Source organism: Trichomycterus rosablanca, chromosome 13 (genome assembly GCF_030014385.1).
Source record: "Trichomycterus rosablanca isolate fTriRos1 chromosome 13, fTriRos1.hap1, whole genome shotgun sequence".
Lineage (NCBI taxonomy): Eukaryota > Metazoa > Chordata > Actinopteri > Siluriformes > Trichomycteridae > Trichomycterus > Trichomycterus rosablanca.
The window spans coordinates 10,080,179-10,101,071 of record NC_086000.1 but is presented as its reverse complement, the minus strand read 5'-3'; the positions used below and the strand labels follow the sequence as shown (position 1 = coordinate 10,101,071).

General features: G+C 40.4%; 1 protein-coding gene across 1 annotated transcript in view; it reads right to left on the bottom strand.

Moving 5' to 3' along the window:
• Positions 1–19,856, bottom strand: part of nhsl1a (NHS-like 1a) — a 94,674-nt gene extending 74,818 nt beyond the window's left edge. Inside the window, exon 1 of the mRNA XM_063007919.1 lies at positions 19,532–19,856. Within this exon, the coding sequence (XP_062863989.1) occupies positions 19,532–19,856 (325 nt within the window). The remainder of the gene's footprint in view (positions 1–19,531) is intronic.
• Positions 19,857–20,893: the final 1,037 nt, after the last annotated feature.

Genomic DNA, 20,893 nt, shown 5'->3' with positions numbered 1-20,893 from the left:
CATGCTGTAGCTCAGTTTCAGGGTGTTAGCAATCTTCTTATAGCCCAGGCCATCTTTGTGGAGAGCAACAATTCTATTTCTCACATCCTCAGAGAGTTCTTTGCCATGAGGTGCCATGTTGAATATCCAGTGGCCAGTATGAGAGAATTGTACCCAAAACACCAAATTTAACAGCCCTGCTCCCCATTTACACCTGGGACCTTGACACATGACACCAGGGAGGGACAACGACACATTTGGGCACAATTTGGACATGTTCACTGTGGGGTGTACTCACTTATGTTGCCAGCTATTTAGACATTAATGGCTGTGTGTTGAGTTATTTTCAGAAGACAGTAAATCTACACTGCTATACAAGCTGTACACTGACTACTCTAAGTTATATCCAAGTTTCATGTCTATAGTGTTGTCCCATGAAAAGATATAATGAAATATTTGCAGAAATGTGAGGAGTGTACTCACTTTTGTGATACACTGTATATATATATATATATATATATATATATATATATATATATATATATATATATATATATATTCCATAGTGCATGGAATAGCGTGCTTGGCAAACGCAATGACTCTAGCTGTCCGCTATTCGGTACCGTAACAGAAGAAGTTAATAAAGTGTTCTGCTCCCGACAATTTGTGAATATACCGTGTATTTATTTCTTTATTAAGCAAGTGCATCACTACGACGCTCGGTTACATAACTAAGCCAATCAGAGTGCTTGATACTGAGATGTCGTTCAGTCTTGTAACTCGTGCTGTGTGTTATGGTCCTGAAGTTTTCATACTCGGATTAAAAGTTATTGTTTTGTAAACCGGTGTGATCCTTGACTCACACACCATATAAACAGTAAAATTCTACAGTAATGAACGCAGCTCTGCTCCTACCGCCTCGTGAAACGCTCACAATGCAGACATTACACTTCGCTGTTGGACTTGTTTCACTTTCCAATTTAAAGTATTTCCACACAGCGGACATGCTGACGTAAAACAATCGGGCTTAGGATCGGCCTTAGTAAAGCCGATACCGATCAGTTAGAAAATGCCTTGATCGGCCCCGATTCCGATCTTTGAGATCGGATCGGGACATCCCTAAGGAACCCTAATAAGGGTGCCAATACTTAGCAGGGCTTTGGTAATTCTCTTCCTCAGACATAGCCAATCAGTGTTCCAAATCTTACCTACTGATGCTGAAGTCAGGGCTCTGTGCAGGCCAGTAGATTTCCTTTACACCAAGCTTTTCCAATTCTGTCCTTAAGGACCCCACTTTTTGCACAGTGCCTATAGTAAACTGTCGCCACAAAGTTGGAGACATATGAGTTTTATTTATAATAGATTTTGTACTCTTGTTAGCAATAGGTGTGGCTATACTTCTAGCCCAGCCCTTCTCAACCGGGGTGCCGCGGCACCGAGTCACGCCTCTGGAAGCCACTATATATGTATATCTTTTTATTTCTGCGCAATTCTTATCGACTGTAATCCACCCATTCCGCTTCCATCCGTGAAGGGAATTAATCAGTCATAATAAGAGCTGTTTATTGTCGAAATTCAAATCCGAAAACGGAAAGCGGAGAGCGAGCGAGACACACACACACACACCCACACAAACTCAAAAACTCAAAAGAAGCTTTATTGGCATGACAAATAAGGACATTCGTATTGCCAAAGCAAGTTACAGAGAAATAATAAAAATAACAGTAAGAAAGAACAAATATATACAAAACAGTTACATGTGCAAAAATATAAAATAGAATAAAAATAATAATAAAAACAGTGCAAAATATTAACAATAAAAATTATAATTTTTACATTAATGAGGTAGTAATAACAATCAGTTAATATGCGCACACACATTATGCTATTTTTATTATTTCTCTCTAACTTGCTTTGGCAATACGAATGTCTTTATTTGTCATGCAAATAAAGCTTCTTTTGAGTTTGAGTTGAGAGAGCCGTAACCGAGCTACAGAGAGAACATGCAGAAAAGAAGCAGTGCTCTTAGTATAATGACAAATAATTGAGAAATAAACTATAAACTTGTTTAATTATGGTAAATCTGATTCGTTCATTGCGCGAACTGAGCTTTTCGAGCGTAACTTGCATCAAGAACAAGTACAGGGGGCGACTGAGGGCTCTGGACCAGGAGCTCCGTTTCTGCCTCTCATCCATCCCTGCCAGAATAGGGCGATTGTGTGCATCATCCCAGACTCAGGTTTCCCATTAAAAGTAAGTCACGTTTACTCCCTAAATGACACCTTATGGTGTGTGTGTGTGTGTGTGTGTTAGCAGTCCGAGGGATGCAGAGTGTAAGTTTTTTAATACATTTTAGACTGGGGTGACTTGAGATTTTGCATACTTTTAAAGGTTGCCGTGACTGAAAAAAGGTTGAGAAACACTGTTCTAGCCAGTATATAGCGTAATTAAATAAATCAACCACACTTTGATCTCTGTTGCAGTGAGTACAAAAATCATATACATAATAGATCCAGGTTATTTTTTTTCACCTTTTAGAAGCATTTGCTTAGACAATTCCTCTCAGAAAAACCTGGCAACCTTTTATTTTCTTCATATTTTTGTTTATGCATTTTCTCCCTTTTTTAGCGCATCCAATTGCCATGTCATGCTTCCTCTTCACCAATGCCGATCCCTGCTGTGATTGAGGAGAACAAAGCTAACCCACGCCCCCTCCGACATGTGGGCAGCATGCCGTATGCATCTTATCACCTACACTTTGACGAGTGCAGTGCAGCTCAGCGTTGTGTATGGAGAGGACACACCCTGAGGGCACTCTTTTCTCATCTCTGTGCAGGCACCATCAATCAGCCAGCAGAGGTCGTAATTGCACCAGTCATGGGAGAGAGATCCCATCCGGCTTAGTCCCGCCCATATCTGAACAACAGGCCAATCGTTGTTCATGTGGCCGCTCAGCCTTAGCCAGCAGGCAGAGCTCTGATTCGATACGATGTATTCGAGATCCCAGCTCTGGTTCCAGCGTGTGTTTTTACCACTGCGCCACCTGAGCGGCCATCGCATGCATCTTAACAGGCAATCCAGAAAACACTTAGGTCCAATATGTTTCTGTTTACCTCAGAAAAATGGATGTGTATAATGTTTTGAGACATTTAAAACAAGAAGACATACATGTAAATGTGCTAAATACACTTTAATAAAGTAGGTGTAGAAATATACAATGTATGTTTCTTATCTTAAACTTTATTATACTGTGAAGTTGTAAGACATTTTATGATATTATGCTGTATGGCTGTGATACCCTAAATGTTTGTTAATATACCATAGTGCATACATAAATGTGCAGCTTTGTTGTAGCATTGTTATTCAGCTTTATATATAATACATACACTGATCAGCCATAACATTAAAACCACCTCTTTGTTTCTACACTCACTGTCCATTTTATCAGCTCCACTTACCACATTGAAGCACTTTGTGGTTCTACAATTACTAAATGTAGTCCATCTGTTTCTCTGTATGCTTTGTTAGCCCTTTTTCATGCTGTTCTTCAATTGTCAGGACCACCACAGAGCAGGTATTATTTGGGTGGTGGATCATTCTCAGCACGGCAGTGACACTGACATGGTGGTGGTGTGTTAGTGTATGTTGTGCTGGTTTGAGTGAATCAGACACAACAGCGCTGATGGAGTTTTTAAACACCTCACTGTCACTGCTGGACTGAGAATAGTCCACCAACCAAAAATATTCAGCCAACGGCACCCCGTGGGGAGCGTCCTGTGACCACTGATGAAGGTCTAGAAGATGAGCAACTCAAACAGCAGCAATAGATGAGCGATCGTCTCTGACTTTACATCTACAAGGTGGACCAACTAGGTAGGAGTGTCTAATAGAGTGGACAGTGAGTGGACATGGTATTTAAAAACTCCAGCAGCGCTGCTGTGTCTGATCCACTCACACCAGCACAACACACACTAACACACCACCACCATGTCAGTGTCACTGCAGTGCTGAGAATGATCCACCACCTAAATAATACCTGCTCTGTGGTGGTCCTGTGGGGGTCCTGACCATTGAAGAACAGGGTGAAAGCAGGCTAAAAAAGCGTGCAGAGAAACAGATGGACTACAGTTTGTAATTGTAGAACTACAAAGTGCTTCTATATGGTAAGTGGAGCTGATAAAATGTACAGTGAGTGTAGAAACAAGGAGGTGGTTTTAATGTTATGGCTGATCGGTGTATAAATAATCAACCTAGTTAATGTTGATAGCAATAAACAGCCAGGACATTTTTTTTAAACTGACTGGACCAGAGCCAAGTATAACAGCTCAACAGCATTCCAGCAAAGATTCACGAGAATTTATTCACCCCAAAGGTAAAAAAAAGAACACGAATAGAGTCGAGGAAAATAAACCCTAAAGAAAATACTGTGCTCTTACCCTTGCTGTCATGAATCTGTACGTTTCCTCCAGTACAGTACAGTATTGAAAGTGATACAGAGAAAGTCTGGGTCTTTTTAAAACATGTTAACTGCTGAAGGACATAATGAGTAATAATTACTGATAAACAACCTTAAATTTTTCTTACACTAACTAACAGTGCTGCAAAGGAATTTGGCACAGTTGCAAAATTGCTTTCATTTAGCCCAGTTAGAGGGTATTTGAGCATGAACTGCTTGTTTAAAGTCCTAACACAGTATCTCCATGGGATTTGAGTTAGGACCATGACTCGACCACTTCAGAACCTTATTTATTTTTTTAACGATTCAGAGGTGAACTTGTGCTTTGGTTTATTGTTCTGTTGCATGCAAGACTTGTTTACCTTGTGCCACTTGGTGGTAAATTTATTCTGGCTGTCGCAGAGAATTCTCAAGTGGTGTAGTGGTAAATTACGGTAGCACGCTACTACCTTTACCTACCCTCAGTGTGCAAAATTCTCTGTCCCTATAAACCACGTGTGTCAAACTCAAGACCCGTCATTTTATGTGGCCTGCGAGAGCTTAAAAGACGTATGATTGTCTTAAAGTACACTGTAAAATCGCACAAAAACTGCATCTCTCACGATGCATGCGGATTTTGTGACCCACCACTAGATGGCAGTGTTTCCACATCAGCGTTTAACTAAAGCGTTTTTTCAACAAGTGATGTTGAGAAATATTTACAAGTAATCCCAAAATGTACAAGAAGAGAAAATTGATGCAGAAGGAAGAGAATTTAATTAAAGATGGGAAAGTGAATACAAGTTTGTGCTTCAAGAAGAAAAAACGGTACGTCTCCTGTGTTATGAGGCTGTGTCTGTGGTAAAGGAGTACAACATAAATGTAGATATACACCGATCAGCCATAACATTAAAACCCCCTCCTTGTTTCTAAACGCACTGTCCATATTATCAGCTCCACTTACCATATAGAAGCACTTTGTAGTTCTACAATTACTGACTGTAGTCCATCTGTTTCTCTGCATGCTTTGTTAGCCCCCTTTCATGCTGTTCTTCAATCGACCCCCACAGAACCACCACAGAGCAGGTATTATTTGGGTGATGGATCATTCTCAGCACTGCAGTGACACTGACATGGTGGTGGTGTGTTAGTGTGTGTTGTGCTGGTATGAGTGGATCAGACACAGCAGCACTGCTGGAGTTTTTAAATACCGTGTCCACTCACTGTCCATCCTATTAGACACTCCATCCTAGTTGGTCCACCTTGTAGATGTAAAGTCAGAGACACTCGCTCATCTATTGCTGCTGTTTGAGTTGGTCATCTTTTGGGGCACTGTTGGCTGGATATGTTTGGTTGGTGGACTATTCTTAGTCCAACAGTTGACAGTGAGGTGTTTAAAAATTCCATCAGCATTGCACAACACACACTACACACCACCACCATGTCAGTGTCACTGCAGTGCTGAGAATGATCCACAATTCAAATAATACCTACTCTGTAATGGTCTTGTGGGGGTCCTGACCATTGAAGAACAGCATGAAAGGGGGCTAACAAAGCATGAAGACAAACAGATGGACTACAGTCAGTAATTGTAGAACTACAAAGTACCTCTATATAGGAGGTGGAGCTGATAAAATGGACAGTGAGTGTAGAAACAAAGAGGTGGTTTTAATGTTATGGCTGATCGGTGTATAAATCCATGCTCTGGGAGACCTGGGTTTTGGGACTTGGGTTTGCTTTGAATAGGCTGCTCTAAATTGCTCATAAAGTACATTATGAGTGTGTGTTTCCAGTGGACTGGCACCATGTAGCATGCATTCCTGGCTTGCGTCCAGTGTTTTTTTGTGGCTCCGGACCCACCATGACTCAAGATAAAGACGTTAACAAAAAGTATTAAACATACATGTTTCCCTGATGTAGAGCTACTTTGGATATGTTCTGTTAATTTACTGCATACATTTCAGATCATTAGAAAGTGAATTTTTAATAGTCATGTTGTAGTTACTTGGCTTTGTTATGGTATTAGGTCCTGCTATGGAACAACTCTTGTCTTGTACTATTGAGCTACTGAGGATCTACATTCTGTGGATTCTGTTTAGCATAAAGTGACCAGTGTTCAAATAATTCAAATAATATTTGAGTAATGGCAAGCTCAGACCTGCCAACCTTAAAATAATTTTATGAGTACAAATCCCCCCCGCTCAACCCAACAGTCCAGTCCAACACCAATGTGCACTCCACCACTGCCCGCCCACCACTTAGATTGCGGAAGCAAGCATAATACTTTCACTCAAGTTTTATCATCAGAACACCTTGACAACGGTGTTGCGGTCATTACAGTAACAATACAGATTAACTGTAGAACACAGTTACTTCTTTAAACTGTTTTTGCTATCTGCTTGTTGCTTTACATGGGCTGTGTGTAAGCAACATTGAAATGTAGCCCAATGCTTTGCTTTCCTTAGTTTCTCCATAAGCATATACTTGTAAACCATTACTTTTGGACAGTTATTGCAATCACACCCCACACCCGACATTGCATTGAAAACAACCTATTGTACAAGAGGTATAGCCCATGGAAACTCCTTCCACCTGAGAATTTTGTCAGAAATGAAAGTAAACTGAAGACATTCTTTGTAAATAAATAAATAAAAACAGTTTTCTATGTACAAACAACAAAAGAACATTCAAATTTATCATGCATAATGTTTAGACAGTTGCATTTGTTAACTTGTTAAAGGTTGCAGATTTGGCTTTTTTAAGTAGTGTGAGGCTAGGCGAGGCGGGGCGGTGTGGTTGGATGAAAATGAAGCGCTCTGATTGGCCGAAAGCACTCCGCCTATGCGCAGATCTCTGTGGCTCAGCGGCGGAATCAACTTCAGTGACAACCTGGTGACAACTCGACTGAAACTGACGATATGCGTACTTTAGAACATGGAATCGTACAAGCGTACTAGGAGGTCAAAAAATGCGTGCCCGCTACGCAAAATGCGTACACGTTGGCAGGTCTGCAAGCTAAATCAGCGGAGCAAGACGAAGCTTGTAAAACAAAGACTGGTGTTTACCTAGAAATAAATGAACACTCCAGCACTAGAAGAAGCATTTTGTTCTTAGCTAGAGTCCATGTAACCATAAGACTGAACTGTCAACCACCTACAATAAAACAGCCCACTTTATAAACAAAAGAAACATCTAGTACCTAAACAAAAGCCCACAGAATTCTAAACATTTACCTTCTGATCATTTCACTGGCTGCAGTTTCTACTCTCTTTTTGCAATAACGGCTTTATTCACTTTGTAACTTGGACTAAACGATGGCATAGCAAATATCTAAAATTATCTGCACATGATCTACCACAAACACTAAATACATAAATGTGGCAAAACGTAAATAAGTAAGAAAAAAGTAAACAAAATTCTGCAATGTAAAGTGAAAAATAAACTGTCGAAACATGATGTCACTACAGGATCAAGTCCAGAATGCAAAGCATTTCCAGATTAGCGAGTGACTGTAAGCATGTGATCACTAGCATGTGATCACAGTGGTTAAGGTACTGGACTAGTAAACAGAAGGTTGCCGGTTCAAGCCCCACCACCACCAAGTTGCCACTGTTGGGTCCTTGAGCAAGGCCCTTAACCCTCAATTGCTCATTGTGTAAGTCGCTTTGGATAAAAGCGTCTGCTAAATGCTGAAAATGTAAATGTAAAATGTAAATCACTAAAGATTTTCCATAAAATATATATTTTTTAAATGCATTTTCTCCCTTTTTCTCACGATGTTTAGCGCGTCCAATTTTTACCAAATTATGTAATGCTTTCTCTCTACTGGTGCTGATTGAGAAGAGCGAACTGACACATGCCCCCTCCGACACATGAGCAGTAGCTGACTGCATTTTTTCACCTGCACCATCAACCTTGTGCACAGAGAGCCACAGCCTGATCAGCATTATTCCTCTACTCTGTGCAGACGCCATCAACCAGCCACCAGTCGTAATTGCATCAGTTATGAGGTCCCTATCGTGCTCCCTATCCTTATATGAACAACAGCCAAACGCTGTTCATGTTGCCACCCAGCCCAGACAGATGGCAGAGCTGAGATTCGATACAATGTATTCAAAATCCCAGCTCTGGTGTGCTAGCGTATTTTACCCCTGCACCACCTGAGCGGCCATAAAATATGTCAAAAAACATGCAGTCAGGATAATTGGATTTAATGGGTGTGTGTATGTGTGTGTATGTGTGTGTGTATGTGTGTCTGCCCTGCGATGGACTGGCGCCCCCGTCCAGGGTGTTACTGTGTGCCTTGTGCCCATTGAAAAAGCTAGGATAAGCTCCAGCACCCCCGTAAGTGAATGAGTGAGTAAACTGAAGTGGGTGCAACGCAGAAACGTGGGTCATCTAACTCCCCTGTCTGCTTTTGTCTTAAAAATAATGAATAAGGTCATCTGATTTCTCTAGCCTGGCCTGGGTTTGAGAGACAGTGCGATGGTGTGACTCCCTGTCCTGGATGTGTTCCTGCTTTGGATGCATTCCAGCCAACTCCTATATAATATTTCTACATAGATTCTTCATTTGAAATAGCCAACAATAACAAAAAGTCTAGCCAATAAATGTTAGTGTTATTTACATTTTTGGGATTTAGTGGATGCCACTGTTTAAATTGGCTTATAGTTGTGACTGAATACAATCCAAACAAATGAGGGTTAAGAGTCTTGCTCCAGTTAGGAGTGGTAGGTGAATCAGACCCTGGTCCAAAACCCTAACTGCTGAGCTACCACTGCTTCTTTATATGTGTGGGTGTTATACTGTACACTGACGAGTCACATTATTACAACCACCTCCTACTCTTGATGGCTGTGGCAGCATTATGGTGGCATTCTCTGGGCTCATGCATCCATTTGGAAGGCACTCTCAACCCATTTTAGTATGAATCCATCCCAGATCACGTACACCCATACATGCTGATTATCTTCCTTGGGGTGAATGGGATCTTCCAGCAAGACAATGCATGTTACACGGCTAGAAATGTCCAACGTTGATTGGAAGAGCATGATCAAGTCTTCCAAGTACTTCCCTGGCCCCAGACTTCCTAATTTCCCAGACTTGAACCCAACTGAGCATCTGTGGTACCACCCTGATCGTCGTGTTCACTCTATGTATACTTCCCCACGCACCCTCAAGCAGCTGTGGGATGCACTGCAGTCAGCATGGCTTTAGATACTTGTGACAACCTACCAGGACCTTACTGAGTCACTCTCAGCCTGTCTAGCTGACGCCCGTGCTACACACAGCGGTTACTCTGGATAATAGCTGGTGGTCATAATAATGTTACTTGACAGTGTATGTATTTATACACAGTAATCAGAGTGCAAATTACACAATAACAATATACAGTGAGGAAAATAAGTATTTGATCCCCTGCTGATTTTGTAAGTTTACCCCCTTACAAAGACTTGAACAGTCTATAATTTTTATGCAAGGTTTATTTTAACAGCGAGAGACAGAATATCAACAAAAAAATCCAGAAAAAAAACATTAAATAAAAGTTATACATTAATTTGAATTTAATTAAGGGAAATAAGTATTTGATCCCCTACCAACCAGCAAGAATCTGACCCCCACAGACCGGTTATGTGCACAAAAGGCACACAAATTAGTCCTGTCCCTGTATAAAAGACTCCTGTCACAGAATCAGTTTCTTCCATTCAAATCTCTCGACCACCATGGGCAAGACCAAAGAGCTATCAAAGGACGTCAGGGACAAGATTGTAGACCTGCACAAGGCTGGAATGGGCTACAAGACCATCAGCAAGAAGCTTGGTGAGAAAGAGACCACTGTTGGTGCGATCATTCGAAAATGGAAGAAATACAAGATCACAGTCGATCGCCCTCACTCTGGAGCTCCATGCAAGATCTCACCTCGTGGGGTAAGAATGATTCTGAGAAAGGTGAGGTCAGCCCAGAATTACACGGGAGGAGCTTGTCAATTATCTCAAGGGAGCTGGGAGCAGAGAAATGCTGGATATGACCCCAAGAACACCATCCCCACCAGGCATTTCTCTGCCTCCAAACACGGCGAGTGGAGTTGATGCCAAAGAGCTCAATTTTGGTCTCATCTGACCATATCACATTCTCCCAAGCTTTCTCTGAATCATTCAGGTGTTCATTGGCAAACTTCAGACGGGCCTGTACATGAGCCTTCTTGAGCAAAGGGACTTTGCGGGCACTGCAGGATCTCAATCCATTATGGCGAAGTGTGTTACTAATGGTTTTCTTGGTGACTGTGCTCCCAGCTCCCTTGAGATCATTGACAAGCTCCTCCCGTGTAATTCTGGGCTGACCTCACCTTTCTCAGAATCATTTTTACCCCACGAGGTGAGATCTTGCATGGAGCTCCAGAGTGAGGGTGATTGACTATGATCTTGTATTTCTTCCATTTTCCAATGATCGCACCAACAGTGGTCTCTTTCTCACCAAGCTTCTTGCTGATGGTCTTGTAGCCCATTCCAGCCTTGTGCAGGTCTACAATCTTGTCCCTGACATCCTTTGATAGCTCTTTGGTCTTGCCCATGGTGGTCGAGAGATTTGAATGGAAGAAACTGATTATGTTACAGGTGTGTCAGTTTGTGTGCCTTTTGTGCAGAATTCTTGCTGGTTGGTAGGGGATCAAATACTTATTTCCCTTAATTAAATACAAATTAATTCATAACTTTTGTTTAATGTTTTTTTTCTGAATTTTTTGTTGATATTCTGTCTCTCTCTGTTAAAATAAACCTTGCATAAAAATTATAGACTGTTCAAGTCTTTGTAAGGGGGTAAACTAACAAAATCAGCAGGGGATCAAATACTTATTTTCCCCACTGTATACCTATTTATGCCTGCATATGACACCCTAAATGTAGACTATTTCTTGTCTCATCTGTCTGCCTGTTGCGTCTTCATTACAGTTGCAGTTGTTCAAGCCAGAGAAGGTACTGTATGTTTATGTAAATAAAATCTGTTTAGTTTAAAACACTTTCTGAATTAGATTCTGTCCACTATATATTGATAAATGCTAACATCATCTAGTTTTGCCCAAAGTTACAGTTTTGCCTAAAGTTACAGTTTAGCTAACTTGGGTGTCTAAGTATTAATTAGGAGGGTCAGACCCTCTTCCAAGCCCACCTCTCCGCAATTTGAACCATGACAGTAATGTTATATAATGTGATAAATATGCATTTTCTTTCAAAACACTAAAAACCTTTAGACAACACCCTTCCCAGGAGGCCCAGTTGCAAAAGACAAAATATGTGTGGTTTGTAATGTTTTTATTGTGGACCTTGGAGGAACTCTACACAGATAGCTTCTGATTTTCACCAAGCTTTACCCCCTTAAAAATGTTTTCCCAAATTGCTTGTGAGCAATATGTGAATAATTCCAAGTGAAATTTAAAAGAGCTTAAAAGAGAAGTGATCAATAAGGCTAAAATAGGAGTACAGAGGAGACAGCAAGAGAAAATAAAAGTGGGTGGATGGATCTGAGCATCTGGCTGTAATAAAACTAGTGTCAGGGAAAGCCTTCAGATGGGCTGGAGGCACATCTGGTTTTCACGTCCTCCCCCTGCAGATCCTTGAGGAATGAGCTACAAACAGCACACTGCAGGCAGGAGAGGAAAATGAGAAAGAAAAAACAGCTGGGGTTCGAGCGTACAGTCTGTTTGTGTTGAGTTTAAGAATCAGTAGAACGTTTGGTGTCATGAACTATGTGTCGTGAGGAAAATGTTGTGCCACCCAACAAGGTTTAACACACAGGGCTGTGATGATGCGTCCGCACATTACTAGCAACTGCAGATTGCAACTGCAGGTATTTAAAAGACACCATTATGTAAGGTATCTGTTAAGAGGAAAAAAAAAAACTTAACCACTTGTGTTTTATATAATTGAATTTATTTCAGGCGCATATAACTACACTACACAGCCAAAAGTATAGGGACTTCTGATAATGAGCTTGTTTCACATTAAATTCTAAACCCAAAAGTCACCTCAGCACAAACCTAAACTCATGCTTTGTGGTATTAACAGCCAACGATGTTCTGGAAAGGCTACCCAAGAGTTTGGAATGTGTAGGTGTGAATTTGTGCAGAGGCAGTGGGGTCGGGCTATGACACTAAATGTGATTGCCAGTTTTTAATGGATTGTGTAATTAATGCTGAGATCAGGCATTTGAGCAAGTAACTGAAGTTTCTTTACACCAAAGGGGCACATTCAAACTGGAGCAAATAAGGGCCTTCCACAAAAAATTTCTTCTCAAAGAGTGATGCATATCATATATTTGATACAACTGACTATATATACAACCCCGAAAAAGTTGGGACAGTATGGAAAATGCAAATAAAAAAAATGCAGTGTTTCTTACATTTACTTTTATTTGATTGCAGACAGGATGAACCTGATATATTTCATGTTTAGTCTGCTTAACTTCATTTCATTTATTAATATACCTCCATTCCTGCATTTCAGGCCTGCAACACATTCCAAAAAAACTTGGGACGTAGGCAATTTAAGGCTAGTAATGAGGTGAAAAAACTAAATAATCACGTGATTCTAAACAGGTGATGTCAACAGGTGATTGTAATCATGGTTTGGTACAAAAGCAGCATCCAAAAAAGACCAGTCATTGATGAGCAAAGATGGTCAGAGGATCGCCAGTTTGTCAACAAATGTGTGAGAAAATGATTGAAATGTTTAGAAACAATGTACCTCAAAGAAAGATTGGAAGGGTATATTTCTCCCTCTACAGTGCATAATATCATTAAACCATTCAAGGAATCAGGAGGAATTTCAGTGTGTAAAGGCCAAGGGCGCAAGCTTAAGCTGAACGCCTGTGATCTTCGATCCGTCAGACAGCACTGCATCAAGAACCGTCACTCAGCTGATATAACCACATGGGTGAGGGATTACTTTGGCAAACCTTTGTCAAGCACTACAATACAGAGTTAGATGCACAAATGGCACTTAAAATTTTACTGTGCAAAAAAAAAAAAAGCCTTAAGTTGACGTCAACTTCAAATTATGCGTCGTCAACTTCTCTGGGCTCTGAGGCATCTAGGATGGACCATCACACAGTGGAAACCCGTTTTGTTGCGTCAGATGAATCAGCATTCCAGGTCTTTTTTGAAAAAAAAATGGACGCCGTGTGCTCCGGACCAAAGACTAAAAGGACCATCCAAACTGTTATCAGCAACACGTTCAAAAGCCAGGGTCTGTCATGGTATGGGGCTGTGTCAGCGCCCTTGGCAAAGGTCACTTACACTTCTGTGATGGCAGCATTAATGCAGAAAAGTACATTGAGATCTTAGAGCAACATATGCTGCCTTCAAAACGTCATCTTTTCCACGGATGTCCATGCATTTTTCAATACAATGCAAAACCACATGCTGCACACATTACAAAGGAATGGCTGCGGAAGAAGAGGGTACGGGTACTGGACTGGCCTGCCTGCAGTCCTGACCTGTCCCCAATAGAGATTGGAGAATTTTGAAACTAAAAATGTGACAATGACGACCCCGTACTGTTGCACATCTTAAGACGTGTTTGTAGGAAGAATGGGACAATATAAAAGCTGAAACACTAAATCACTTGGTCTCCTCTGTGCCAAAACGTCTTTTAAGTGTGATGGAAACGAATGGCAACATTACAAAGTGGTAAATGCTTTACTGTCCCAACTTTTGTTGTAGGCCTAAAATGCAGGAATGATGTTTATTAATAAATGGAATGAAGTTGAGCAGACAAAACATGAAATATCTCAGGTTCATCCTGTCTGCAATCAAATCAAAGTCAAAGTAAATGTAAGAAACTCTGTGTTTTTTATTATATGCATTTTCCATGCTGTCCCAACTTCTCTGATTTGGGGTTGTACATATGTTATTGATAATGCAAGGATGAAAAAAGAGTACAGAGAAGAAATCAATAAAAAATGAAAGTGGGTGGATTTATCTGAGCATCTGGCTGTAATAAAAGGAGTAAGGGAAAGCTGGGGGCTGGAGGCATATAATTTATTTAATACAACTGACAGTATAGGCATATGTTATCAATAGGTGTGGTTGAAACACTTGAACTCAGTAATTAGAAGGGGAGTCTACATACTTTTGGTCATAGATTGTCGACAATCAGTGCTTACTGCCCTCCCTTTGAGCTCTGTATAAATAATAAATGATTATGATTTTATATATAAATTTTTCTTTATGCATTTTCTCCCCTTTTTCTTCCTTTTAGTGCGTCCAACTGCCCAATTGCGTCATGCTTCCTCTCCACCAACGCCGATCCCTGCTCTGATTGAGGAGAACGAAGCTAACCCACGCCCCCTCCAACACGTGGCCAGCATGCCGTATTCATCTTATCACCTACACTTTGACGAGTGCAGTGCAGCTCAGCGTTGTGTATGGCGAGACACACCCTGAGAGCACTCTTTTCTCATCTCTGTGCAGGCGCCATCAATCAGCCAGCAGAGGTCATAAGAGTTGCACCAGTCATGAGAGAGAGACCCCATCCGGCTTAGTCCCGCCCATCTGAACAACAGGCCAATTGTTGTTCATGTGGCCGCTCAGTCTTAGCCAACAGGCAGAGCTGAAATTCGATACGATGTGTTCAAGATCCCAGCTCTGGTTCCAGCGTGTGTTTTTACTGCTGCGCCACCTGAGCGGCCGTAAATGATTATGATTAACCAAAGTTGCAAGGAAGTAAAGTAGTAAAGTAGAAATAGCTAAACTAGTATATACTAATGTATATGTTGTGTGAAATATGAAGGGTTTTTTATTTTTTTATTTTTTTTGACCAAGTTTCTTTCTTAGTTGGCTCCAGTTTTTTTTATTCAAACACATTAGCTCATGATCACAGTTTAACTTAGTGTAACAGAAATAGCACCATGCATTTGATTACCACCATCCAATCCAATGCATACAACAAAGCGTTGGTCTTTTTGCCAGGTTTTACTCATGTTGAGAAGTGCAGTTGTGTTCACTTATCGTCTGTTTCCTGCCCTGCGCTCACCTTACTCTGAAATAAGCACTGCAGGCAGCAGCAATGAAAACCACCATTGTTTTCTTATGGAGCACTGAGAGGAGCAAGGAGCAGTGATGGACTGTGACACAGAGTGCAAATATACAATGCACTGCAAAGTCAGATAAAGATCTGGCAATAAAGAAAATACATTTTATAATAGGAACAAATGTAAAATTAAGAATTGAAAGTGTTGGCCAATTTGCAGTTTTGATGTCAATTTTAAAAAACAGAAAACGCTAATGGTCCTTCTATGTTGTCTGGTTACAAAATCAGCACCAAAACATAAAAAAATACTCATCTTTGTGCCATGCTCATTGACACTATACAAGCACGGTCTAGTCATGTTTCTTCTGGACAACAAATGTATTTACGTCAGTGCTTTTAAATGTTTTAACTTATTATTATCACACATATAAACATACACACACACACACACACATTTTCATCAGTGACACCCACGAACTCTCACCCAGCTCCATTTAACCTTTTGTTTTGTTTAAATGAGAGAAGGAAAGCAGCCAAGATAAGCCAGTGTAAAGCAAAGGATAATGTGAAAATTAAACACTGCATAAGAAATGATCTCACATCCTTCTTTAAAAATGCTTAAAGGCACTGTTATGTTGTAATCAGACAGTGAGCCATGGTATAGACTAGGGATGCATCAATACCATTTTTTCCCAACCGAGTACAAGTACAAGTACATGCATTTTTGTACTTGCCGATACCGATACCAATACCTATTTAGAATAGCGTTTTTTTTTTTAAACAAAAACACACGTGAGAAGTGACGAGAAGTTTAATGATACCACGTCCAAAAATGCACGTCAACAAGTAGCGAGTGATCAAAGTGTTTGTGCGCTGACGTGATGAAATCAAGGAGGAAAAATAAATGAATCTGAGTGGATTTGGCAACACGAATAGCATGGATTGTTCTGTAGTGAGTTGGAGGTTAATAAATATTTTTGCAATGTTGGTGTTTTGTTGTTATGTTTTGTAGAAAACGATCAGGTCAGAAATACTGTAAAACATGTGTGTGTGTGTGTGCCGGTGTATTCTGATATAAACTATATTATCCCCCTGTCCCACCTGTTTACACTCCTCTCCTGCGTTTCCCCTCACACCGTATCCTGCGTTCTCACTGGCTGTTCGACATGTCACTCATTCCCAGTCGCACATCTCAGATCAGATATCTGACGTGCTAGAAAACTCGATCCGGTCGCCGAGCGCCGAGCGAAAATCAGGGCAAAAATCGTGTAGTGTGAACTAGGCATAACGCAGCAACGTGCACTAGGCACACGGTATCGGATGTTTAGTATCGGAGCCTCGTTTGCGAGTACGAGCACAAGTTAATGAGCGCGGTATCGGGCAAATATCCGATACCAGTATCGGTACTCATGCATCTCTAGTATAGACTATACACCTGTACTTCATGTTTATTAATTATAAAAAAAAAAAAAAGTAATTACAATAGTGTTAATATATATTTCACTCACTTACTTTCTTAACCGCTTATCCAAACAGGGTCGCAAGGGGGTGCTGGAGCCTATCCCAGCTTTTCAATGGGCGCAAGTCACACAGGAACACCCTGGATGGGGTGCCAGTCCATTGCAGGGCAGACACATATATACACACACACATTATCTTAAAGGGCAATTCAGTGTCTCCAATTAACCTGACTGCATGTTTTTAGACTGTGGGAGGAAACCCGAGCTCCCGGAGGAAACCCACTCAGACACGGGAAGAACATGCAAACTCCACACAGATAGGACCCGGACCGCCCCGCCTGGGGATCGAACCCAGGACCTTCTAGTTGTGAGACGACAGTGCTACCCACCGAGCCACCGTGCCACCGTGCCACCCTGCCACCGTAATATGTATTTCTTTTTTTAATACAGTAGACCCTTAAGTTACGTACAGTTTACCATATAAACATTTCAGGTTACTAACGATCTTTTTCAATTTCAATTTCGGATTACGAACAGAAATTCGCGAAACACGTGACGTCACGAACAAGTTGACTCCAACCGTCTCTCTCTATATATACAGTATATATACAGTGAGCGAACATTCGGACAGCGGACGGTGTTTTCTTTATATTTTGTAAAATTCAGTATTAAAATGTCCCCAAATAATGTGCAGAGGAAGCGTAGTGGTGAGAAAATAAAAAAATCACTATTTGTTGTTGTATAATTACTCCTGCCAGTAGCTGTCACTGTGTATCAGACAGAGGGGACAGTGAGTGAGAGAGAAGAAGGAATTCGGCTCAGTAAAGTATTCTTTCTTTCGTGCAATTACACCTACAAAATACAACGTTATTGAAATAAGAAAGGAAATAATAGAGAAATATGAGAGTTTTTGTTGTTTCTGGTAGATACATTTTATATAAAAAGAAGGAAATTTATTATGGTGTATGATACAGCACACGTACTGTACTGAAATGTGTGTGTTTTATGTACAGTACTACTGTGTATTGTTGTTTATTATTGTTTATTACAGTAATGTCTATTCTATTATTTAAGATTTAAAGGACAATACTTGTATTTATAACAAAAAAGAAAGGTTAGGTAAGGGGGGGGGGGGGGGTTTGGGAGGTCTGGCATGGATTAATTCTATTTACATGATTTCTTATGGGAAAAAAGATTTAACTAACGAACATTTTGACTTAAGAACAGCCCTTTGGAACCAATTACATTCGTCAAGGGTCTACTGTATTTCTAATAACTTCTAATAAGTGTTGCATTTGTCATTTATCAATTTGTTATCATATAAATGTGCCAGTAAAGCCACCTTAGACAAACTACACAAGTCTGTCCTCCTGGGTTCCCAGAATTTAATCTCTCCAGTTAAACCATGTATTATCTATCCATCCATCCAGCCAGCCTAACAAACTGTCAATTCATTTATTTCTTGTGTATATCGATCTACCACTCTATCCATTAATGCAGAAATCCCTTTATGGTCCGTCCATCCATCCATCCATCCATGAATCCTTTTTTAGCCATCTATCAAGCAATCAATCCATCACCCATCCATGCACTGACCTACCAATTTATCCCAGTTATCTCTTTGGCAATCATTTTATCTTTCGTGGATCACGAAATCTTTAGGGGCAGCTGTAGCCTAGTGGTTAAGGTATTGGAGTAGTAATCAGAGGGTTGCCGGTTCAAGCCTCACCTCTGCCAGGTTGCAACTGTTGGGCCCTTGAGCAAGACTCTTAACTCTCAATTGCTTAGACAGTATACTGTCACAGTGCTGTAAGTCGCTTTGGATAAAAGCGTCTGCTAAATGCAGAAAATATAAATGTAATAAGAGTTGCTCCATTTGTCATTCATCTGTTTGTTATCATATAAAAGAACCAGTAAAGCCACCTTTGTCAGACTACACAATCATTTGTGTATATTCCTGTGTTCCCAGAATTTAATCTCTCCAGTTAAACCATTTATTATACATCCTTCCATCCATCAGCTATCAATCTATCAATTCATCTATACCTTATGTATAACAATTCACCAATCTATCCATTAATGTAGGAATCCCTTCATGGTCTATCCATCCATCCATCAAGCAATCAATCAATCCATCATCCATCCATGCACTGACCTACCCATTCATCCCATTTAACTCTTTGGCAATCATTTTATCTTTCGTGGATCACGAAATCTTTAGGGGCAGCTGTAGCCTAGTGGTTAAGGTACTGGAGTAGTAATCAGAGGGTTGCCGTTTCAAGCCTCACCTCTGCCAGGTTGCAACTGTTGGGCCCTTGAGCAAGGCCCTTAACCCTCAATTGCTTAGACAGTATACTGTCACAGTACTGTAAGTCGCTTTGGATAAAAGCATCTGCTAAATGCTGAAAATGTAAATAGATCATCTGTTCAGCAATCTACTTGATCATCTATCCATACATCTTCCATCATTTATTCTCTCCAACCATCCTTTAATCAAAACATTAGTTTTACCAAGCATTTTTCCACACCTGGATTGGATGAGTCAATCCTATTCTACTTGTTGCACAATCCCAGCAAAAAGGAGTTATAAAGAGTTATAAAGTTCAGACTGAAGTGCTAAACAAAGTACTTACGGACTGGTATGTTTTTATGATCGAGTTGTCTGATTCTATCCTGTAGAGAATCCAATCTGAGCTGCAGTGCTGCACTTCTGTGAACTACTGAAGCAGCTTCGGTCTGGATCTCCAGGAAGATGCTGCAGGCATGAGAGGACAGATCCGACAGCTGCTGCAGGATATTATACAAAGTTCTACTGTTTACATCAGTCAGAGAGCTCCATACATGTACATTTAATCCATCACAGCGATCTGATCCCAAACCAGATCGTCCTGGAGCACATCGTTCCTGGTTTAATCTGCACAGACGCTGAGGCTCCACAGTGTGCTTATGGAAAGGCATGATGATTCCAAAATCTCTCAAAGTCTTAAAATGATTGTTTTTATCCCTTTAGAGTATCTGATGTGTATTCTCTTTATAGTGTCTAGTAAAAGTTACTTAGACTGCACAGTGAAGTCCTGCCACATCACTTAATGCTTGCGAATTTTCCCTTTCTGCAGTTTTGAAGGAAAACTCGCTCCTAAATGGGAAAAATGGGGAGCTAGTAAAACCAGACATGGATCACAAAAAGCTGCCTATAGCCTAGCAGACAATCCAATTTACTTTCACTTCTAAGTACAGACATCCCAAGTTGCAAAAACTCATTTCAGGGAGGTACCCCCAGACCCGGACCTAGACCCCCCAAGCACCCCCTACCAAAAAAAAAAAAAAAAAAACTAAAAAACCTCTCGCACACACCATTGTATATTTGTATATTAGAAAATAATGTATGTTCCTTACTTAGTGCACTAGATAGTGTACTAGATAATAGACTTATGTTTCTTACATAATGCTTTAGGTAGTGTATTAGTTAACGGATATAGGTTCCCTACACAGTGCACTAAATTGTATATCAGATAACGGATTTATGTTCCCTACATAGTGCACTAGATAGTATTTTAGATATGAATTTATGTTCCCTACGTAGTGCACTAGATTGTATATTAGAAAAGAATTGATGTTCCTTACTTAGTGCACTAGATAGTGTACTAGATAATAGACTTATGTTTCTTACATAATGCTTTAGGTAGTGTATTAGTTAACGGATATAGGTTCCCTACATAGTGCACTAAATTGTATATCAGATAACGGATTTATGTTCCCTACATAGTGCACTAGATAGTATTTTAGATATGAATTTATGTTCCCTACATAGTGCACTAGATAGTGTATTAGATAACGCATTCATGTTCACTACATAGTGCACTAGAAAGTATAACTAGATGATGATTTGTGTCAAAGTAAATGTAAGGAACACTGCATTTTTATTTTATTTGCATTCCATACTGTCCCAACTTTTTCTGATTTGAGGTTGTAAAACAAATGTTAGATTATAGTCT